Raw genomic sequence first — 23,908 nt, 5'->3', positions numbered from 1 at the left:
ATAAATTTCAACTTCATGAGAGACGTTCGATAATTGTTTCTATTTTTTAATGGGTTTAGTCCATGTAAAATTGACAAATTTGAATTTTAATCTTATTGAAAAACTCTTCCATTTCACCCCTATAAATTTAAACTCATAGAATTTACTCCTCATGAGATATGTCAGCAAATTAAATTGCCATGCTTCACTAAGATAATGAGATTGATAAGATGTTTTTTTACAAAAATAAATACACAGTGCAGCATAAAATTAAATGGTAAATTTTACCATAATGAAGTTGACTATTTGGTGCTTTGATTTTATTACATATTCTCTCTTCTTTTTTTTTTTGTTAATCATGAAAACTTTAATATTAAGATATTATTTTTTTGCAGTTGCATTTTTAACCGTGCTTCTGGAATGTGCAAAAATATATTGGATGTGTAATCATGAAATTTTTTTGTTGACATACTCAATGTGTATAAATATTAAGATATTATTTTTTGTTAATTTAAAAATTAATAACAAAGTTTTTTTTAAGAAGCTAAATTAGCCCATTCAAATTGACACTAAAGAGAATCGAACCCGAAACTTTAAGTAGGAGCATATTCTCATGTCTCAAGCGGTCAAGCCAATACCACCAGATCAACCCAAATGGGTTAAATTAATAACAAAGTGAACCATTCTATCATTGTTTTGCTTATAAAAGATATAGCATAACACATGTAGAAAAACATGATAACCCCGATGCCATTTATTTCTCTTTTCCATTGACAACATCTACGAAGCACGGACACCTCTATGATTAGGCAATGTCGCGGTATCCGACATGTGTCGATGTCCGACATTCGTCTGACACTTGTTGGATAGCTCAGACAAGTGTCAAAGAAAACCCAATTTTTTCTTTACTTTGACACTCATTTGATCGGTGTCCGACACGTGTTGGATATACACATATTAGACATATCTATAAGAGTTAAAGATATGTCGAAACAACAATATTGATCAATGAGGAATTGAAGACATTACATTTGGATTACAATCTTTTTAGTTTTTTCGATAGTAGATGGATAAATCAAGATAAAATACTATCATATCTTGTTTTAAAACTTCTTTTAAGAAATAACTTTGCTCAACTTAGATTTACATGTATATATTTTGATTCGCAATTTATATCTGTTATAAATATGTAGCAGTGTCGATGTCCTACATTTTTTACATTAACGGTGTCACCGTGTCGTGTTGCGGTGTCCGTGCTTCATAGGAAAACATACTCAATAAAAAAATATTGCAATTTCGTGATGTTGACCGACAAAAAAGAATTGCCTTTGAATTGGGCATATATCTTGAAATGAGGTTTGTAAACCACAGATGCGTGGACCAAAAATACAAGCAAAATAATACTAGGAAGTGCAACAAAATAGGCAATATAAGGGTCGTATTTTTTACAATTTCTACGTTGCCTATATTTCAACGCATGCATACATCAATACAAATCCTATTTTTTATTATAATTTCCACGGGATCATATATTTATATTTATGCATTAATACGGATTATTTGTTTTTGACAATTTTTCCGTGTTCTTATATTTCTTTATCCTTTTATCATGTTTTCCTAGAGAAATGAGCTCTTGTTGATGTGGTCAAGTCATTGGCTTCTTTTTTCTTTTGAATGGCCATTGGCTTCTTTAATAGCCGTCACTTGTTTGGGCTGCGGCTCCTTACCCAAACATCTCAACACTTTATTAGTATACACTTCGTTGTTTGCCGAGAGCAAATAACCGACTCTTCAAGAATACAAATCGTTTTTGCATACCGATGACAAAAATTTATATGATTTTTTAGCTAGTTTTTAGGTGAGTTTTTAGTAGTTTTTTTCAAGACCAAAAGCATGCAAAAATTCCTAGAAATGAAATTATTTGACCAAGAAATAAGAAATGACGAAATTATACACAAAGAAGCAAAAATATCCCAAAAATCTTCACCAATCCCAGATGAGAATTAGTAGTGAAGTCGTTTCAACAAGCAAGTCAGCAAGATTTTGATATTCCTCTGAAGAAAAAGAAGCTATTGCACTCACAAGCTCACCCTCCTCAGCACTGTCCATCTGGAGTAATTCTGAATTACTGTCTCTAATTTCAGGCTAGTCCCCACACCAACAGGAGGATTTTCTTCCTGCATAATAGAAAAGACTGGCTATTAGAAACAATATAAAACTCGCTGACAAAAGAAACATGCCGACATCAGATAGAAAACTATGTTAATGACAGTCAGAAGAAATTAAATTTGAATGCATAACCCACATATTCCTCCCTACTCCGCAACTGACGGAGCAAATCGTCATATTGACCACCAACAGCTAGCAAGTCACCTTCAATATCCTTCTTTAAGTATACCTTCCAAGCAAAGTTCAACTTCATCAGAATCATCAAAAAATTCAAAAGGCATTGTGTGCCTAGTTCATTATCAATAAAAAATACACAACAGTTTATATAATTGGGATAATTCTATTTTACAAGTATTCATGATTTACCTAGTAATAATAACAATTTTTTTTACTAGTAATAATAACAATTTTAAAAGGTGGTAAAAGCGCATCATAAAAACAGGTGAATTTAGGGAGTGAGGAGTGTTTCTTACAAAGTGCAAGCATGGAATTTGTACTGCAAGGTGTAATAGTTTTTTTAAAGTAAATGACAAATTTATTGTACCTGAAAAAACCAACCGCTATGATAACTTTCCGTTGTTGGCATTAATGGATCTATATGAACATTATTTTCCGTCCATGAAATTCGATCCACAAGCTTAGACAATTCATCAAGTGCCTTGGAGGTAACCTCATCTGCATTAGGTTTATCATTCACTGATGAGTATGAAATTCCTTCTATAACATGTAAATGTATTATTGCAATCTTAACCACAGAAAGAAGTACCATGTGGTAGAATTTCCCTTAGTTGGTGAAGTGCAAAAACTGGAGATCCACATGATAAATTCAACTTCTCCAAGTTGTTTACCATAGGTTCAACTAAACCCAGTTCCTAGAAAAGAATTAAAATTGCAAATAAATTAATTTTGACTGAGAATCAATTTCTTTGAACATGGCTATTACCTGAAGAAACTATGATAACTTCCACAAAAACACCAGTAGTTATTTTGCAGCCAAACAATTACATGATTCCTTAATAAATTTTCTCACCTGCAAAAGTTGCCTCTTAATCTTTTGCCACATCAGTGTCCTTTCTGAGGAGTAAGGATTCAAAGAACCCATCATTGAAAGAAGCTTCAAAATATCAAAGATCAGTCATACTATATTCTTAGAAACTTAATGATATGGGTTTCTTGATTACATGGCTAACATACCTCTGCTACTTTAGGTCTGTCTTCTACCTTAATTCCAGTCCATGACCAAATTGCAGGAAACAGTCCCGCATGATTTAAAATAATGTCACATGTATCTTCATCGAAAAAAGAAGTCACTATGTCCTTCGTGACCTGTAATACGATTGGTAAATATGCTATGTTTAGTAAGTGATCAACATTATTATATAACAGACTAAAAGGCTTCAGAGACACAAAATGAACAAAATACAGGTTTAGTAAATACTGTCACCGAAAAGTATAGATTTATTGACCATGCTAACGAAATATGTGATTTTTCCTTTTATTGGCAGTAGTTTTACGACTACCATACAGCAAAATACTATCACAGATAACTATTTATAACATGCAGAACTTAATAACAAAGATAAAATAAAGCGAAAAGAAATTATAAAATCCACAAGGATACAGTAGAAAATATCACCTTTACGACCTCTGCCTCTGCCGATGCTGAAGTAAACGAGGTGACAATATCAAAATCTCCCTGTGGGAAAATGGTTTTGAATTAATTGGTTGAATAATCAATAAACCACAAACCATTAGTCGCAAAGTCCAAACAGATTATTCATGGAATGTAAGACCAAAATACCACAGATATTTTATATTCTTCTTTCACCAAAAAAACCAACAACAAAATGGAAAAGTATTGGTTATTTCTTTTGATTGAGTCAAAAAAGAGAACTACGGAATAGTTTGTAAGAAATAATATGTAGAATGGTACCTGAAGGTAGCGGTTTGGTGATGAATGCCCAACTGCTCTTTTGTAAACATATGACACCTCATATCTTCTGAATAAAGATGTCTACACATGATTTATATTGTCTCAGATTTTTCATGCCTTTCAAAAAGCAAGCTAAAATACTTTACTCAGTCTGAAAAAAGAAGGGAAACCTCCAACTGACTGGGCTGCAGAGTTTCCAGAACAAGCATCCTTATTGCAGAAGTTAATTTCGCCAGATCCCTCAAAACGGCCATCTGCCACGAAACTTCTGCAGGATGCATCATTGTTTCCTACACAAGAGGAGTCTAAATTGTTGGACGGCAAGTTTCTATGACCTTTATTGTTAATTCTGCTACTTATTGTTATCCACCAAACGAATTCATCATCTTATCTATTAAGCGTGGTCAATTACATGAAATATGTATTTTAGGACAAACTTTAGACATTAGGAATCTTAAGTTCTTCTTTAGATTATCTTTTACGTTTTTGTTAAGTTTCTTAAATTATCCTAAATCAGTATCAGTTCTTTCAGATATCCTGCGGGCAATGCATGATCCAGTGAATAGAAGCATTTACAATCAAATTGTAATGGCTATCTTTGACGAAGAGATGCTAAGAAAACAGCACAATCATGTTGATGAATTGAGATTAATTGGAGTTAACAGTTCATCGACGCAGATCCGAGATTGTGTTATGGATGTCAACAAAACAATTTTCATGAAACATCATGCTAAACACCTGTAAACATCTCCAATGCGATTAGTGAATGATTCATCTCAATTTGACAGGTCAATGTCCTCCTTTAATTTCTTTACTAGTTTGCGATTTAGTTATTGTAGACTTGACAGCCTAGATAATAGATTAGTGGGTTTGACCTAATCTATACATTAGATAAAACCCACTCATCTCTTATATAGGCTATCAAGTCTACAATAACTAAATTGCAAACTAGTAAAGAAATTAAAGGAGGACATTGACCTGTCAAATTGAGATGAATCATTCACTAATCGCATTGGAGATGTTTCCAGATGTTTAGCATGATATTTCATGAAAATTGTTTTGTTGACATCCATAACACAATCTCGGATCTGCATCGATGAACTGTTAACTCCAATTAATCTCAATTCATCAACATGATTGTGCTGCTTTCTTAGCATCTCTTCGTCAAAGATAGCCATTACAATTTGATTGTAAATGCTTCTATTCACTGGATCATGCATTGCCCGCAGGATATCTGAAAGAACTGATACTGATTTAGGATAATTTAAGAAACTTAACAAAAACGTAAAAGATAATCTAGAGAAGAACTTAAGATTCATAATGTCTAAAGTTTGTCCTAAAATACATATTTCATGTAATTGACCCCGCTTAATAGATAAGATGATGAATTCGTTTGGTGGATAACAATAAGTAGCAGAATTAACAATAAAGGTCCTAGAAACTTACCGTCCAACAATTTAGACTCCTCTTGTGGAGGAAACAATGATACATCCTGCAGAAGTGCCGTGGCAGATAACCGTTTTGAGGGATCTGGCGAAATTAACTTCTGCAATAAGGATGCTTGTTCTGGAAACTCTGCAGCCCAGTCAGTTGGAGGTTTCCCTTCTTTTTTCAGACTGAGTAAAGTATTGAACCACTCCATTTCTGTCTGAAATGGAGGATGAAAAAGGTCAAATAAAATCAATCCCAAGCAGTACATGTCAGCCTGCACATCAAATAAACCCAATAATTATATCATTTTCATCAAAGCAAACATATTATACGGCTAGAAAAGGATAATGTTGAACACTTTATACCTTGCAATCAATTTTCGCCCATCCATTATCAATCTCAGGAGCTGTATATAACCATTTCACAGATTGTTTCTTTTCTTGAGTGTCATCACTGGAAACTTCAGTTGTTTCAGCAGGATGGGCTGAATCTGACTCCAAGAACTCGGCTGAAAGAAGAAATAAAAACAGAAAATGTGATAATCCATTCACAAACAACCACTACTCCCTCCAGTGTAGAAAGCTCAAACATTAACAGGGCATTGTTTTATATGAATTTTAGACCGAATCAAAAATAGGGAAACAGTACAGAGAGGTACATAATGTTACTGCACACGCAGGAAAATGTGTTTATGTGCAGGCATTTGCCAGCAACCTCAACTGTATTACAAGATACATTATATTGATAATTGAAAATGTATAAAGCATTGTGAAATAGAGTTATTTGTATAGAACTTACAGAAAAATTTATTGAATCAAACAGTGTAAATGAAGTATGAAATAGAGTTCTTTGTAAGGAAACAGTTTCAATGCATACCAGAGATTTCTAACAAACACTACCCTCGTCCATATATTCCTCACTACTAACAGCTCTCCTAGAAATCAGGGATTTCCAGTGCCACACATCATTAACAGAATTGATGGGATTCAAGATTGGAAACATACGCAAAAATATTGGAAACATACGCGAAGGAAAAGAAAATAAACAACGAATGGGATTCAAGATCTTACCAAGACCAAAGTCCCCGACTTTGATTTCATCTGCATCATCTAGGAATATGTTATTCGGTTTCAAATCAAGATGAATTATTTCTTCCCCGTGTATGTGCTCCAAAGCTTCTAAAATTTGTTGAAACCAAATCCATTTCTGAACATTATCAACCTTACGCTCCTTCTTAAGCTCCTTCTTAAGAGTCCTTCGAACCCAACAACAATGATAGTTAATGAAAACTATATAATGAACAATAATAAGTGTACTTGTAAAATTGTGCTTACATTACATGAGTCGAGAATAAAAAGAAACCAAAGACATAAGAAGGAATCAGTTGACATATGATGTCGGAATTGCACGCGAGAGGATATTCTATCTATTAAGAGCCGTAAGGACACCAAAAATTAGTTAACCTATAATAATAATAATAATAATAATAATAATAATAATAATAATAATAATAATAATAATAATAAATATACAACACAAAATCAGCCCATAAGTACCCTATTTACATTCTTTCTACCCACACTACATGGGCTAAAAAAATCGAACAAACCAATCACATAAATGACATATTGTGGAAACACATAACTGTGAGGTAAAAACCAACCACTGTAAACAGTGGCAGAAATGTTAGGGGACGACGTTCATGGATGGATCATTAGGGTGAACGATACTTCCGTTTGAACGAGGTACATGAATGTGACAAGCTGGATGCGATGATGATAGCGATGGAAGAAAGAGCTCTTAACCGGTTTCAATGGTGGGAGGATCAAACACCATTGAGGATTCGTGAGGAGTTTAAAGCAGCGGTGATATGCAGATTTCAACCTGGGTTACTTCATAATCTGTTATGCCCGTTGTTGAGCTTGAAACAAGGGGGAACGGTAATGGAATATTGTGAAAAGTTTGAGATGTTGGTAGCAACATTAAGAAGGGAAGAGAGTCATGCTAGATAGTATTTTCATCAATGGACTCCAACATGAAATACAAGCTGAGATGAAACTCTATGACTACCATGACTTAGCTGATCTCATGGATATAGCGTTGTTATTGGAAGAGAAGAATGAGGCAAAGAAGGGAATTGCAAACAGAGACAAAGGGGAGTGGAAGGATATGGGAGTGTTACCCTGGTTTAGAAGTCCTGGAGAGTTTAACAGAGAGAGGAAAGGAGGTGCCAAAACCAGTTTAGGGGGAGGTGAAAAAAGTGAAATAAAAAATGAAGGGGGTAAGGGAAAGAGATTAGGTCCACCAGAACTGGAGGAAAGGAGTAAGAATGGTTTGTGCTTCAAATGTGGAGAGAAATGGGGTGAAGGACCTTGTGTGTAAGTTTAAACATGAGTCTAAGGCTTTGTGAGGGCAGTAGTAGTGAAGAAGAGGGAGAGTGGGAGATGAAAGAAAATAAAGAGGAGGAAGTGAGGGGTGAAATGAGGACACTGCAGTTGTCATTGCAGAGTAGGGAAGGTCTAACTACTAACAAATCATTTAACGTGTGGGCTGAGAAAGATGGGAGGAAGGTGATGACTTTGATTGACACGAGAGCAACTAGCAATTTCATTTCTGCCAAACTGGTGAAAGAAGTGGGAATTGAGCTAGAAGGCGCTCCTATATATGTGATTGAAGTGAGGACTGGAGAAAGGATGAGAAATAGAGGAGTTTGTAAAGAGTTGAATTTTAAGATTCTAGGTGTGGCATTCCAGCAGAATATTTTCTTGATGGAATTAGGAGGAATAGAGATGGTTTTGGGAATTGATTGGCTAGCTAGCTTGGGCGACATTGAAGCCAGTTTTAAGAAATTGATATTGAAGTGGGAGAATGAAGGTAACAGTTTCAGCATTCAAGGAGATCCAGCACTGTGTACTATGCAAACCTCTTGGAAAGTCATGATGAAAACATTGCAAGGTGAAGGGTATGTAATACAGTACCAGCCATCAATGAATGACGAGACAGATAATACAGACAGAAACAGAATGGGAGACCATAATTAACCAGTTTGTAGAGGTGTTTCAAACACCTATAACATCACCACCTAAGAGGGAACAAGATCATGCCATAGTCCTGAAACAGGGAGCAGCTATTCCTAACATAAGACCCTACAGGTACTCTCACTATTAAAAAAATGGAATTGAAAAGATTGTAAAAGAAATGTTACAAACTGGCATTCTAAGGCATAGCACAAGTCCTTTTTCTAGTCTGGTCCTCTTAGTGAAAAAGAAAGATAGAGGGTGGCGATTCTGTAGAGCATTAAATAAGGTAAATGTCCCGAATAAATTTCCTATTCCTGTCATTGAGGAATTATTGGGTGAATTAGGAGGAGGGGCAATGATTTTTTCTAAGCTGGATCTGAAATCTGGGTATCACCAAACTAGAATGAAGGGGGAGGATATAGTTAAGACAGCATTTAGAACTCGTGAAAGGACACTATGAATAGGGACTAGTAACTAACTGATGAGGTGGGAGGGTGTGTATGGTGTGAGGTGAGAAAAAACGGATCTGAAGGAATAAAAGAGAATGATCAGATGGGTAGGAGTCGGACTTGTTTTGGTAACCATTTTGGGAGGTTCTAGGCTTCTCTAAGTGCATAGCTCAGTTATTTCATCGTTTTCTGCATTTTTGTTGTTATTAGCACAGTATTTCTCTAGTAGAATCACCTTGATTCTACTTGATTTCTACCATATTTCTAATAAAACAGTGCTTCTATACTATTTTTACTGTTATTTCTAGCTTCAATTTCTGCTATTACCAAGTTGATATCTATCGGTGTGTTTGATATCTAAATGGGCTAAAATAGCGGAGATGGTTTGATCCAATGATTGCAAGCCAGACCTAGTGAAGACTAGACTAAAACTGAGACTAGCAGTGACAGGTTGACAACAACAGTTAGAGATGTACATTTTCAAATTATCTCTGTTGAAAAATACAATAGTCCTAAATTAAAATAATTTAAAATAACGTAGCTCACTGAAAATCTTACTTGGCGCATTTCTCCATTTGTATAAAAAGATATGTTGACTCGAGACGATTCTCACTTCCAATAGCACTACTGGAGGTTCTAGTCCATGTATCCCTACTAGAACCATCATCATGATCTTGGAATCCGGTTTCGAGCCATGCCTGGAAGTTTTACAGCTATTAAAAAGTTGAAAGCATCATATGAGCACATAATATTTGTGATAAACTAAAACATTTTATTTGCATTTCTATTCATATGCTCTTTCAAAAAATGTGCCCTCCACTCCCTCTTAGAATATAATCTAAGCAGTAGTTACATATTCAAAAGATCATACGAGATGGTCAACGCAATAGAGCATACAGTTAATACAGAAAATTAAGGAGATAAAAATCTGATACAAAAAACTAAAGTTTCCATAATACTGAAATTTGTGCAAAAAATAATAAATCTTTGTACCTGATAATACCGAACAACGTGTCGATGTTTTAAAGAAGCAAGTGTAGTAACCTCCCTGATTTTCTCGCCATATATAGATGGATAAATAAGTAAGTTAATACAATTAAGAAACGAGTATACAATTACATGTAAACAGTAAGAAAAGATAAGCAATTAGTACAGCATTGGTAATACTAAAGGAAGGAACAGATAACTGAAGTAACTATTCTCAGTATTTTGGACCTTAAATTTAAAGTAACAAAGAGATCGAAGAAGAACGACCTCAGAATCTAATACATGTAGATGAAATGCAAAATTATGCCTAGTTGTCTTGTTGAAAAAACTACAATAAATAAGGTGACCAAAAAATGGTGGGCGGTAAAGAAATTAATGGATGTAATTGCTGAGAAATTGCAGGATATGCACAGGAGTTAGATCAGAAAGTGCAGATGAACAAAACAATACAACCCAGTTTGTAAAGAGAAATTGAAGATTTCCAAAAACTGGTTCAGGTAAATATTCTAATATTAATTAATATGACTGTAAATGTAATGCATTGGCTTATAATCACATAATCATGCACTGAACTATTATATACATTAGTGAAAAAGCTACACATTAGAAAGTAACAGATAATTTTGCCACCGCTCCAGCAAGTTCCTTCCTAGATCATTTAAATTCACCTTAAGATTTTTTCAAACTTGCTTTTGTCCTTAAGGGGAATTTTCTTTATCGCATACATTCCTTTATCGAGTTTATTTTGGCATAGTGAAACCTGACCGCTGGCACCACCACCTAATTACATTGATTAGAAATTTAGAAAAATGAGAAAATTTAGTTAGTTAATCATCCAATAAAAATTCTAAGAACTGTATATATACATACCAAGACAGGACATCTCTTCAAAACATTTATAATAATTTTATAATAACGAGGGTCTGATGCCCAAAGTTCAGATATTTCAGATGATGCCTGCACAAAATAGATAAATAAAAATTTAGTGGTAATAAAGAGAAAAATCAATTAATGTTAAGTACAACTCTATTGTGCCAAGCTCAAAGCAGTAAATTTTGAGTTTTCTTACCATGGTTAGATCTTCGTTTGTTGGTTGAACAAATTTGCTAGAAAAAGAGGAACGAATGTCATTGGTTCCTTCGCTATCTTCTTCTGTTGTATACTCTTCAAAAATAAAATATAATTTGTTAAATGATAGAAAACAAAGGAATTGGCATAACAAACAGATGCAAAACAATTACAATGGTGCCAACAAAATAAAGTATGATAGAATTTCTAAATTTGCATGCTTTTAATTGACTTACGGTCGGAGTTTAGATCTTCCCATAAGCCCTTTCTGTCCAATTTCATTTCACTGTCTGGTATTGGTGGCTTTAAGGACTCTCCATAGCCACTGAAAAGGTCCACATTCTCGGTAACATAACAATAAAGTATCATCATTAATTAATTAACTAATAAAGGCATGGTTGGATTGTCTTATTTGAGCTTATCTATTGGCATAAGTATTGTGAAACTGTTTGGCAGAACTTATGAAATCAGCTTATGACAATTTTCACAAGTTTTTTTAAGCTTATTTTCATAAGATTTCCAATATAGCTTATGAAAACAACTAGAAGCATATATAAAAACAATTTATCTTTATTTTATCTTTTGATATAAAAAATAGCTTATGTAAGCTTATACATACGTGCTTATGATGATAAGCACTAAGTTTTTTGTATTGAAATCTATGAAGCACATACGTCGACACCGATAATAATTGGAGAAAATGACATAATTAAGTGTAATAACAAGTGTCGGTGTCGCACGTGTCTGACACGAGACACGGCTAATCTGAGGAGTGTATGTGCTTCATAGATCGAAATAGACCCTTACAATTTACCGTTAAAAGTTTGAAACCATTAACTAGTTTCATACTTCTAGTATACACACCTGAACATACCCTAAAAAGAACCGAATCTAATAATAACGGCAACAATACAACCCTAACACCACCACAACCTAAAACAACTAAAAATCAAAATCAAAACCTAATAATGAACTAATAATTCACAGTTTCATATTTCCACCATTAAGAAACACTAAGCATATCAATACTATATAACACATTCAACTTCCAAATTACCTACGTGTATCAAAATCTACATACTCAACTTAACACATTCAATTTCATACCCTAAATCAAACACTCTTCCACATATCTAACCTAAAAAGTTTAAAAAAAGAAAATTACTCGCAAATCTGAGCAAAGAACAAGTTCAAACGTATACACATAACTTCAACTACATCAACAACAACAAAAGCCATTTCCAAGCATACAAAAAATCGCATTCAGAAAACCTAAATCTAGCACACAAGTAATAATAATCAACACATGCAACACAAACCTAATTCGAAAATCAAAGATTGAATGAATGAAGTGTTGAAGTTACCGTCGGTCATCATGATCAACTCCGTGGTCTTTGGATGGTGTTGGATTTTTTTTACCTCTTGTATTATTCTTCTTCCTCACTCGAAGATTAGAAATGATTGTGTGTTTAATAACATAGTGGCGATTGAGGAAGAAGTGGTGGAGTATATCCAACGTCTTTCGTGGCAATGGTTTATGAGTAAAGTAGCTAAAAGCCCGTGTCTTCTTTATGAGTGGCTTTGGAATCCAGGGGATTGCATGATTAGATGAGGTTCGGCTGCGGGGCTGGGAGTGTGGTGGTGCGTTAACTTTGGCTCTTTGTGTGTTGTTCTTTGGGGTCGTGCTGATGTGCCTTTGTTTTGTTTTTTTTGTTTCTTCTCCATTTTGTGTGGGACTGTGCTGTTCTGCTTCTTTCTGCTGTTTGTGGGGCTTTTTGCCTAGCGTTTTGGTGTGTTTGAGGGTAATCCTCTTGTTGTATTGCTTCTTGCCTATTATGTACTTCTTGTACATAATTTTGTGCTTAATAAATTCATTTGCATTTCAAAAAAAAATTCTTCTTCCTCACTCTTCTATTCTTCTTCCCCACTCTTCTATTCTTCTTCTTACCCATTTTCGTTTACGCGACCGAAGTGGATGTGTGTGGCGACTGAGACTGAGACTGAGACTGAGAGAGAAGTCGGCTGAGACTGAGACTGAGAGTGAGAGAGAGAAGTCGGGTTTTATACTCCTTCCCTAGACCCTTAACAAATTTTAAATTTTTATTATCTCTACACATTTTTAAATACATTTATTTATTTATTTATTTATTTATTTATTATTATTATTATTATTATGTAATGTATTTTTAAGGGTAAGTGTTTTTTTTTTTTGGGATGGGGTAAATGTTATATAAGGAACACGTTGAAAAAAATACACGAACTAAGGAAGTTAATTTTCTCATTAATAATTCTAGAGTTTTATATTGTATTCCAAAAGTAACCTTGGACTAAAATGAGGAATATATCTCTTTAATTAATGCTAGTGCATTGGAATGAAGTATTTGATTTCATTTAATAAGGGTACAAATGGAATTGTGCATTTAAGAAAGAATAAATTTAAAGAGTGTTTCTTATAAAAAGGACCAAATAAAATTTCCAAAGTGTTCCTTATAAAAAGAACCGGAGGGAGTATTTGACATGTTCATATTATCAGTGTTTGATTACTACGCCAAGGTATCACTGAAAAATTAATATTTTGTCCAAAGATAAAATGTTAATGGATTCCCGATATCTTGTAATGGGGTTTACCTTTATTTGAATTTAAAATTAACTTTTATTTTGAGGTTTACTTGAGCATGTTTTGCTTGATTTTTGTTCTCTCTTCAGTTAAGAATGACATGTTGAAGTTTACTTCCAACGTTAATTTAGTTAAATGACTCAAACTTCAAGTTCTAGAAAATATATCTTTTGATAGTTCTTCAAGTATGGAATATGGATCTCGACGTTGCGTTAAGGACTGATTCTCCCTCACCTCGTACGGATGAGAGTACCTCTAAACAAAAGAGGGAAATTGGAAGGTGGGAGAGATCAAATTGCATATGTTTGATGATTATAAGAAAGACCAATATGGGAACATTCTATGGCAGCCTATCTGAAAAGATAAATATGATAACATTTTTCATTAAGGAAATTTGAAAAGAGGTTTCTCAAGAATGAAAAGTCTAATATACATACGCTTTTGGGAAACCTTAATTTAATAAAGTATAAGATAAGTTGCATATACAATGTCTCAAAAGGAACAACAACATAAATAATTTAAATCAGGTAACGATAGTTGTTTCTTTTGTTGAACTAAAGGGTATAAAAAAAGATTACTTTAACTGTCAAACATGACATGTTAAGGGAAGATATATTTCTTAATCTGGTTTGTTTTAAGGTTGAATTGACTTTGGTATTTAAACACACGTGTTGGATAGATTTCGGTGCCACAACTAACAACAGTGTGTTTATGTAAGGTTTTATGAAATTTCGGCAACTAAGTGATGGTGAAAGATACATCTGTATGTGGTTGTGAAAAAAAAAAGTTCAAGTTGAGCCAATTGAAAAAAATTTAGATTATTAATAAAGATTAAATTTGATGAAAAAAAAAAAACATTATGCCATATTTGGGCATTTGTTATTTTTATTACTTGATGTATTTTTCTTTTTTTTATATATTCACGTTTGCGATCGTGAATGACTTGTTTTCCAGTTGAATACAGATTATGAAATTACTACTTTCTGCCGGTATACATATTTCTTGTATTTTTTTTTTTTTTTTGTGATAAGCATACATATTTCTTGTAATTGATTTTCGGTGAAAATATACGTTTCGGTTTCTATCTATTAGTGATTTATATTCTTCAGTTTTGGTTTGCACTTATGTGCTCATTCAATTCAAATAAATTTTTGGCAATTTATATGTGATGCAATGCCAATTTGGTTTAGTTCACACCGTTTGGTCTAAATCCACGTTATTAAATTTAGGTTTTGGCCAAGGAAAATTTGTTGGTTAATTAAGGATTTATTTTTGGACAATTTCATATTGGTCTCAAATTTAAGATGAAATCATTTAAATTTTGTTAAACTTTTCGGTTCAGTAACTTTATAGTTTCAGTTAATTAGTTTTTAAGGTTAAGGCTTGTGGTTTCGGTTATTTCGGTGTGATAATAATTTATTTGAAATTTTGATCATTGACAAGGATTATTCACTATATATTTAATTTTCATTTGCTCATGGTTACTCTTGGCTAGAGGTTACTCTTGGGTAGTGTCAAGTTGAATTTCGATTTTGTATAATTTGCAAGTTTGGGGTTGTTAAGTTAAAGTAGAACTTTATAAGGCAAATGAAAATAAGTTGGACTTAAAGGACTGTAAGTTGCTATTTTATGGGATACTTTAAAGATCGGTACATGTTTTATCATCCCACAATTAAGTTTTTTTTTTGTTTTTGTAAATGCTAGTTCTTTGAGGATGTCGAGTTTGCAGGGGGAGATATAGTTATGGAGGAATATATTGATATTCCCATAGGTGTTTAACTCTCCATACAAGAAATTGTTCCAGATGAACAAACTCATACACCTCAAGAACATATGTCATTCAGGAGATCCACGAGAGAAAATAGAAATACAATATCATATGATTATATTGTATTTATCTAGGGACATAAGGTTAACATTGGAATGATGTATGATGATATGATCATATTTCATCAAACAATGGAAAGTTCTAACTCTCAAAGGTGGATCGATGCCATGAATAAAGTGATAAATTCCATAAATGACAATGACATTTGGTATCTTTTCTCATTGCCATAAGGTGAAAAACTCATTTTCTTAAATAAAAATTTAACACACCAAGAGGAATTCGAAAGGCGATGTGGAGAGGTAAAAAGTTCGTTTTGTCACAAAGGGACTTACACATAAAGAAGACATTGATTATAAAGAGACTTTCTTTTCGATTTCTTCGAAAGACTCTTTTAGACATTTTATGGCATTGGTGATGTATTTAGAACTTGAGTTACATCTGATAGATCTAAAGACAACGTTTCTAAATGGTAACATTGATGAAACAATGTATATGGTGCAGTCGGAAAATTTGTTTCAAAAGATTCAAATTATATGGTTTGCAAATTTAAGAAATCCATCTATGAACTCAAACAAGTATCTCAACTATGGTATTTCAAAATTCATCAAGTGATCATCTCATTTTGTTTTGAGGTGAATTTGGTTGATGATTGGATATACCAGGAGTTCTGTGGGAGCAAGTATATTTTCTTGGTTTTATATGTCGATTACAAGACGGTAAATCATGTGGCTAAGGGAGACAAGTTTAGTCTCAATCAGTGCCCTATGAATAACATTAAAGAAAAGTAAATACAGAAGATTCCACATGCATCATTGGTGTGGAGTCTAATTAAAGTTCAGATTGTACGCATTTTGTTATTGCGTATATTTCTGGAATGTTCGAAAAGTATTTAAGTAATTTAAGATTAGACCATTTGAAAGCAGCCAAATGCGTCATACAGTACTTAAAGAGAACTAAGGAACACATGCTCATATACTGGAGGTCAGATCAGTTTGAGATAATTTGGTATATTGACTCTGATTATGTTGGATGCAAGATAACATATCATGAGGCATCTGATTATAGAACTTTGTCACGGGGCTGCACATAGTGGATAAGGAGTTAAAGTCCACTAAAGTTATTTGTGACAATAAATCAGTGGTTCTATTTTCAATAACAACAGGAACTCGACGAAGTCTTGTTGTTAAAGATTAAGTTCAGACTGAACAGTTGTCTATAGAGCATATCAGTACAAACTCCATATTTGCGGATCCGCTTACTAAAGTTTTTCACCCAAGAGGCTTCATGAGCATATTGTTCGTATGTGTGTCAAGTCATTAAGTGATATTCAGTTCTAGTGGGAGTTTGTTATTTTTAATGCTTTTATGATATGGACATGCTTCAGTTTAAGTAAGACTTAAAAATTATTTTCTGCAGAAACAAAGTTTTGGTATTTTTACACTCTGATTTTGGTTAAGGTTTGATCTCACTAATTAAGGATTAAGGAGGACTAGTTGAAAATCGACATATACAGACCAATTTCATGTGATTTTCATGCTACACATTTCATGATGGATCTATGTCATTTAGTTGTGTTACTATTGGTGATCATTGATGGGTTTAATTATGATTGATATAACGAAAATTAACTTGGTTCTATATATTGACATGACTAATGGACGAGATAATTTGGATATGCTTAAGGAATATAATGGCAAATTTTGAAAGGTAATTTATTGTGTAGATACCATAAGTCAATATCTAATTTGATGAGGGACCAAATTAAAATATTGAAAACTAATAAATAACCCTAAGGTTATTTATAAGGGTTATGGTCCCCAACTTTAGATATAACGGGAAAACGGTGACTCATCAGATTTACTCTTCATCCCCATCAGAGGAGATTCAAGGAGTCCATAAGGAATTCTACGGTTGGAAGATCACATACCCGGTGACCTTCAATCCATTAGCTATGGCAAACTCAGGTAGGCTTCCGCTTATGATTATGATTACGTTTTATTTCTTAATGATTAACATGATAAGCTGTACAATTTAGACTCCTCTTGTGAAGGAAACAATGATGCATCCTGCAGAAGTTCCGTGGCAGATGGCCGTTTTTAGGGATCTGGCGAAATTAACTTCTGCAATAAGGATGCTTGTTCTGGAAACTCTGTAGCCCAGTCAGTTGGAGGTTTCCCTTCTTTTTTCAGACTGAGTAAATATTGAACCACTCCATTTCTGTCTGAAAATGTGTTTATGTGCAGGCATTTGCCAGCAACCTCAACTGTATTACAAGATACATTATATTGATAATTGGAAATGTATAAAGCATTGTGAAATAGAGTTATTTGTATAGAACTTACAGAAAAATTTATTGAATCAAACAGTGTAAATGAAGTATGAAATAGAGTTCTTTGTAAGGAAACAGTTTCAATGCATACCAGAGATTTCTAACAAACACTACCCTCGTCCATATATTCCTCACTACTAACAGCTCTCCTAGAAATCAGGGATTTCCAGTGCCACACATCATTAACAGAATTGATGGGATTCAAGATTGGAAACATACGCAAAAATATTGGAAACATACGCGAAGGAAAAGAAAATAAACAACGAAGAGCCAAATGAAGAGCCGAGACATAAGACAGGCATGAAAGAGAGGAAAAAACTACAACACATAATTGGAAATTTATCACCGAAGAGTTGTTTAGAGAAAATGATAAAGACCCAAAACCCAAAATTTGAGTTCAGGTATCCTCCATTTAGGCTATTATCCATTTAATCCATTTGATTGCAAAGATATTCAACACGTGTCCAAAAAATCATTGAAGGGCTGAGATTAAAAGATGAAAAAAATTGTATAATAAAATAAAATTAGATTGACGTTCCCTCTGGTGTAACTCTTTCCCAGAAGGTTTCTTTGACATTCTTCGAAGCGACGCGACTGGAACTTTCTACCTTAGAGAATAGTTCCCTTTTCTTTTTTCTGTTTGTTTTTTGTTTTGTTTTGATTAGCCTTGTAACCAAAAAAACTCTTCCGTCTTCCTCCCATGGCCACTACCGCCAATCTCCGCTCATCACTCCATCTCCGTCAAACGCAGCAGCGTCCAAAATCGCTTTTCTCTCCTCTTTTCTCCCAATATATCATGAGTGAACCGCTCTATTCGGCCGCCGTCTGATAAGTGCCCAATTTTAGTTAAAAAGTATCATGAATTATGGGCACTTACCAATACATTTATGAAGAAATCTTGATTAAAACCCCTTTTGATGTAAATATAACATTAAATCAAAGAAAAATTGATCCCAAGGCATTTTGTTAGGAATGGCTAGAAAAGGCAGGATTTTGAAGCCTTCGCTCAGCGAAGCCATAGCGAGCTGCAGCGAACAAAACCAGTGGGTTAAGGGTCCATGGCGAGCTTCAGCGAGCAGGGCAACAAAATAGCCATTCGCTCAGCGAAAGATAGCGAGAGATGGTGAGCACAACCCGGGAGGAATGGTCTGATGGCGAGACATAGCGAGCTTCTGCGAACATAATGATGAGTCAGGCTTTTTGCTACGTGTCAAGAAACCCCTTGCTTAAGTAACTAGTTCGCTCAGCGAACATCATTTCGCTTAGCGAACTCCACTGTCCTGAAAATCTATAAATAGAGCTCAGAAGCCATTCTCTTAGATATATAGTTTTGTAATAGTTCAGAAACATAAGTAACATTAGTTTTAAGAGTTCTTGAAGGTGGATTCATCATTGTACTTGAGAAATCAAGAGATGTTCTTCATCCCTTTTTCTTGTAAGTTTACTTTTATCATGTCTAGCTAAATTCCTTTGTTGTTGGGGTTAGATGTAGTTATTTTGTGATCATGTAGTCAATTCAATCTTAATATATATGTTTTCTTTATCAATCATTATAAGTGTTATCTTGTTTTAATCATCTATTTCTAAAAGATTTGAATGGCATAGACATATATTGTTTAAATCAAGAGTAAAGATAATCACTTATTAAACTTCAATGTTTAGACATAGATGTTGAGTTTAATAATCATGTCAAAATATCAGATCTTAATGCTATTATGTCGATTAATGATTCGAGACATCGAAAGTTAATAGATATAATAGATCTCACGACGTAATCCGGACACAGATACGTTCGATGTGTGATATGTGATAATAATGATTGGTAAATGAAATATATATAGCAAGGTTGATTAATACATGCTAACGAGATAATGAATCTAGTCCCGACAACTTCTTTTTATCCGAAAGTTTCAAAATCCTTTTAACCAAATCGCACTTTTATGTTTTCAAAACAAATCTTACAAAAACCCGCACTTAAAATCATGGAAATTACAAATCAACGTTTGATATCACACTAGTCCCTGTGGATACGATATAACGAAAATACTTGCTTTTGTACTTTCATCACCGTCACGAACAATCCCCATATCAAATCTTTCATCTTTACAACTTGTCCGTTTAAGAAGGAAATGGCGACTCCGGCAAAGAACGGCGATGAGAGAATGAAGTGAGGAAGAATTACTAGCGTGGAGACGAAGAGAGATTTTGAATGTGTTATTTAATCTCAGCCCTTAGATATTGTTTTTGCACGTGGCATACATCTAGACATTTAAAAGGACTAAATGGACATGCTCTAAATGGAGCAAACCTTGACAAAATTTGTACTCAGGTATCCTCCATTTAGGCTATTATCCATTTAATCATGTAAACCTTGACAAAATTTGTACCACAAACATGTAGTAGCCTTGCATGAAATCATGTAATTATATACACAACAGTTAAGGATAGAAAAAAAGTACTTCAAAGGTTGGTATAATAAAGTTATTTTTAAATTTAATAGGAAAATATTAATTAATTAAAATTGTAACTGTCCAACTATTGTAAATTAAAATTTTACATGAATACAATGAGTGAGTAAATAATTATAATTAAGAAATAAGAGTCAAGGAATATAGAAAAAATAGTATTGCAAAGGTTGGTGTGAGAAGGTTATTTTTTAAATATCCATCTCTACATAAGGCTAAATATTTTTAAGATAGATTTCAACCTCATTAGTTAGACAAAAAGTGGCTTCTCTGCACGGATTAGTTTGACAAAAAGTACGTTAGTACCACATATACTAAAACTCTCAATGACAATATTTATTGTTGACAATAGATGTTTGGTCTATACCATCAAAAGAAACAATAGAATGAGATTTTGGCATAACCGTATAAACTTCACATCATATTTAACATGAATTTCTCAAAAAGCATCCGTTAAAAAGTCAGTACCACAAATATACTTTATAAAAATTGATCTTAAATTCGGTACCACACTTACTAAAGCTCCCAATGACTATATTTCATGTTAACAATAGATATATAGTTCATACCTTCGTAAGAAACAATAGAATAAAATCATTACAAATGTATAAAAATATTATGTTACAAATTAAAATTCTAAGTTAATTATATCTCTTCAACATCTCAAGAACTAAAAACATAAATTACAAAAAGGAAAAAGAGAAATAGTATATTATCTCTGTTAAAGTTTAGAGATAAACACAAAGTGACGGCTAGGGTTTCAATAATATCAGAATTGCATTGCTTAACAAAATAAAGATTACAAGACAATTTATAATAATTCCTAATGGACTACTAAACTACTAACACATAAAAGCTCAATACTTAAAGCCCTAATAATACTATTATTTAACACTTCCCCTCAAACTCACGATGCATTAACAAATAATCATCAAGAGTTTGTCAGACAAAAAAACGAAATCATACTAACTCTAACTAAATACTACCCCTCAAGCTAAAGCTTACTAAGCTTGGAGCTTGTCACAAAATCAACCCTGAAAATAAACTAAATTAACTAATTGCATTAACCAAAGTGGGGAACCAAATTCGACTTCAGCTTCAGACTTCATTTCAGGCTTCAGAGTTTCAGAGTTTCAAATAGTCATATTGTAAGTATTCCCTCACTGGATTCAGATATTCAGATTGTGAGTATTCCCTCACCAGACAGATTGCGAGCTTTCGCTCACCAGACAGATTGTGAGTATTCCCTCACCAGACAGATTGTGAGTATTCCCTCACCGGATTCAGATTGTGAGTATTCCCTCACCGGATTCAGATTGTGAGTATTCCCTCACCGGACAGGCAGATTGCAAGCTTTTGCTCACCAGACAGGCAGATTGCAAGCTTTTGCTCACCAGACAGGCAGATTGCAAGCTTTCGCTCACCAGACAGATTGCGAGTACTTAACTCACCAGACAGATTGCGAGCTTTTACTCACCAAACAAATTGTGAGTATACACTCACCAGACAGATCGTGAGAATTGACTCACCGGACAATTTCAGATTGTGAGTATTATCTTGACTCACTGGACATATTCAGACATAAGAAATCAACAGACTGAAGCAATATAAACCAAACTGCAATAGAACCAAACTGAACCGATCAAACCAACAAAAAAAAACCAATAGAAATTAAACCGACTCAAAACAAACAATCAAAACAGAACAAAACCAATTCAAAATCAAATTGAACTAGCAAATCCAAACAATGAGATCCGTCTTTTTTTTTCAAACCGTAAACAAGAAGTTTAAACAATTGCTTTCAAACCAATAACCATTACCTTGCAAAGTCATAAAACTCAAGCAAACTTTCGGTTCTCACCGTATCCACATGTGATTCACCTTTCTTTTTTCAATATGACAAAGCATCAAACAAACAAAATCATGGCATACAAGACTTGACGCCATCATCAACACATCAAACGGAACAGATTCCAATCTAAAGATACAAGACACTCACATCTCATAACTCAATCCAAAATTTACCACAACGGAAAAAATCACACGAGACCAAAAGCACAACAGAACTTCAACAACAAAACTAAACAAAACCTGACTCTAAATCAAAATTGACAGACGAAGAATCGCAAATTTATTCCCAAACTTTTGGGAATTCGAAAACGGAAGCGACAAATAGTTCAAGGCGATCGAACCTTGCTCTAGATACCATGTTAAAGTTTAGAGATAAACACAAAGTGACGGCTAGGGTTTCAATAATATCAGAATTGCATTTCTTAACAAAATAAGGATTACAAGACAATTTATAATAATTCCTAATGGACTACTAAACTACTAACACATAAAAGCCCAATACTTAAAGCCCTAATAATACTATTATTTAACAATCTCTTCTGCCACCTTTCAAAGATATTCACTAACGAAAAATGAGATACAGAGGCGTGATTCGCAAACACAAAAAAAAGAGTCAAATCATTTTATTTTAAAATGTTATGCATCAAAACTAAAAGCAAAATTGCAAAAATAAAAAGAAATGAGTTTCAATGGAAGACACGAAGGTGTTCTCTAATTATAAGATCTTTCAAACCTTATCAGTTACATATATGAGGCAATTAGATGAGCTAAACAATTGCATAACTTTGACTCTAAAATGTATGTATATATCTTTAAATGTTTTGCGTGACATCTTTGATTGACAACCTTGTTTCGTCCTACAGCTCATCAGCTTATGGCAACCTTGTTTCATCCTACTTCTTCATTGATTAGATTTAGCAACACACATGAAGTGAAAATTTGTGAAAAATTATTTCGTTCAATGCAAAGAAGGAAAAAGGAGTATATACAATAACTTTAGTAGAAATGAAGAACAAAAAAAATAACTTTAGAAATACCTTTTCATTGATTAACACCACAACTGAAGTAAAACATTCTTTCTTTCAGCCTGAAAATGAAAAGGAAAAAAAAAAAAAAAGAGAGAGATCAATATACAACAATTTTAGTCCAAATGAACATAGTAGTTTCAATAGCACCATGGAAATGTGGATAGTGGTGGCTATATATAGAGTGACAATGAATCTGAAAAATTGTGCACTAAATACATCCAATTAGTGTAATTAAAGAGTTGAAGTGTGTTTTAAGTTTTTAAGTTCTAACAATCTTTTATTTTTATTTTTTTTAGAATTGAAGGAGTATTTTTTTTATGGGAAGGGATGCATAATAGACTAATGCATTAAAATATATTAGGATTGATTAGTGTAAGATAAAAATTCATTAAAATATTTAATTAGTGTAAAATTAATGCATAAATTAAGAAAATGGGAAGAAGAATTTTAAAGATCAAGAATGAAAAACGTGAAGAATTTTTCTATTTCAAAGAGTTACATAGTCTATGTATTATTATATATTTAATGAATAATGATAAAGTTAATTAAGGGTTACATTAAAAAGTACACATAAGCATGCAATGTAATGATATATGACACATAAGCATCAACTATTACTTAGAAAAAAGAAAAAAATGGGAAGCTTTGTTAGGCTGCCAGCAAAAAAAAGTTTGCTTTACATGATTGATCATTGAATGCATCAATGAAAGCATGATCTTGCAAACATTTAAAAATGTCAAACAAAGTGGCTTAA

At 33.4% G+C, this 23,908-nt stretch overlaps 1 protein-coding gene across 1 annotated transcript; it reads right to left on the bottom strand.

Moving 5' to 3' along the window:
- Nucleotides 1–1,873: 1,873 nt before the first annotated feature.
- Nucleotides 1,874–13,054, bottom strand: LOC123922657 (eIF-2-alpha kinase GCN2-like). The gene is made up of 20 exons (XM_045975351.1): nucleotides 12,401–13,054; nucleotides 11,273–11,361; nucleotides 11,038–11,132; nucleotides 10,839–10,925; nucleotides 10,637–10,748; nucleotides 9,975–10,029; nucleotides 9,540–9,679; nucleotides 6,583–6,767; nucleotides 5,878–6,020; nucleotides 5,423–5,786; nucleotides 5,060–5,330; nucleotides 4,223–4,349; nucleotides 4,082–4,162; nucleotides 3,785–3,844; nucleotides 3,343–3,474; nucleotides 3,179–3,262; nucleotides 2,915–3,020; nucleotides 2,693–2,823; nucleotides 2,285–2,377; nucleotides 1,874–2,156 (listed from the first exon to the last, which is right to left on the bottom strand). Exons 4-20 carry the CDS (start codon nucleotides 10,849–10,851, stop codon nucleotides 2,058–2,060), a joined length of 2,196 nt encoding a protein of 731 aa, XP_045831307.1. The 5' UTR covers nucleotides 10,852–10,925; nucleotides 11,038–11,132; nucleotides 11,273–11,361; nucleotides 12,401–13,054; the 3' UTR covers nucleotides 1,874–2,057.
- Nucleotides 13,055–23,908: the final 10,854 nt, after the last annotated feature.

The sequence above is a fragment of the Trifolium pratense genome, linkage group LG4 (assembly GCF_020283565.1).
Source record: "Trifolium pratense cultivar HEN17-A07 linkage group LG4, ARS_RC_1.1, whole genome shotgun sequence".
In the NCBI taxonomy this organism is placed as follows: Eukaryota; Viridiplantae; Streptophyta; class Magnoliopsida; order Fabales; family Fabaceae; genus Trifolium; species Trifolium pratense.
The sequence above is the reverse complement of the archived record's forward strand: the minus strand, read 5'-3'. Positions and strand labels throughout refer to the sequence as shown.

What these genes read in the sequence shown, in the direction of transcription:
- LOC123922657 (XM_045975351.1), bottom strand. An exon ending in CAATTACATGAAATATGTAT is followed by an intron (nt 5,331 to 5,422) that starts TTTAGGACAAAC and finishes ATCCTAAATCAG; the next exon opens with TATCAGTTCTTTCAGATATC. An exon ending in CAGAGGCAGAGGTCGTAAAG is followed by an intron (nt 3,475 to 3,784) that starts GTGATATTTTCT and finishes ATCGTATTACAG; the next exon opens with GTCACGAAGGACATAGTGAC.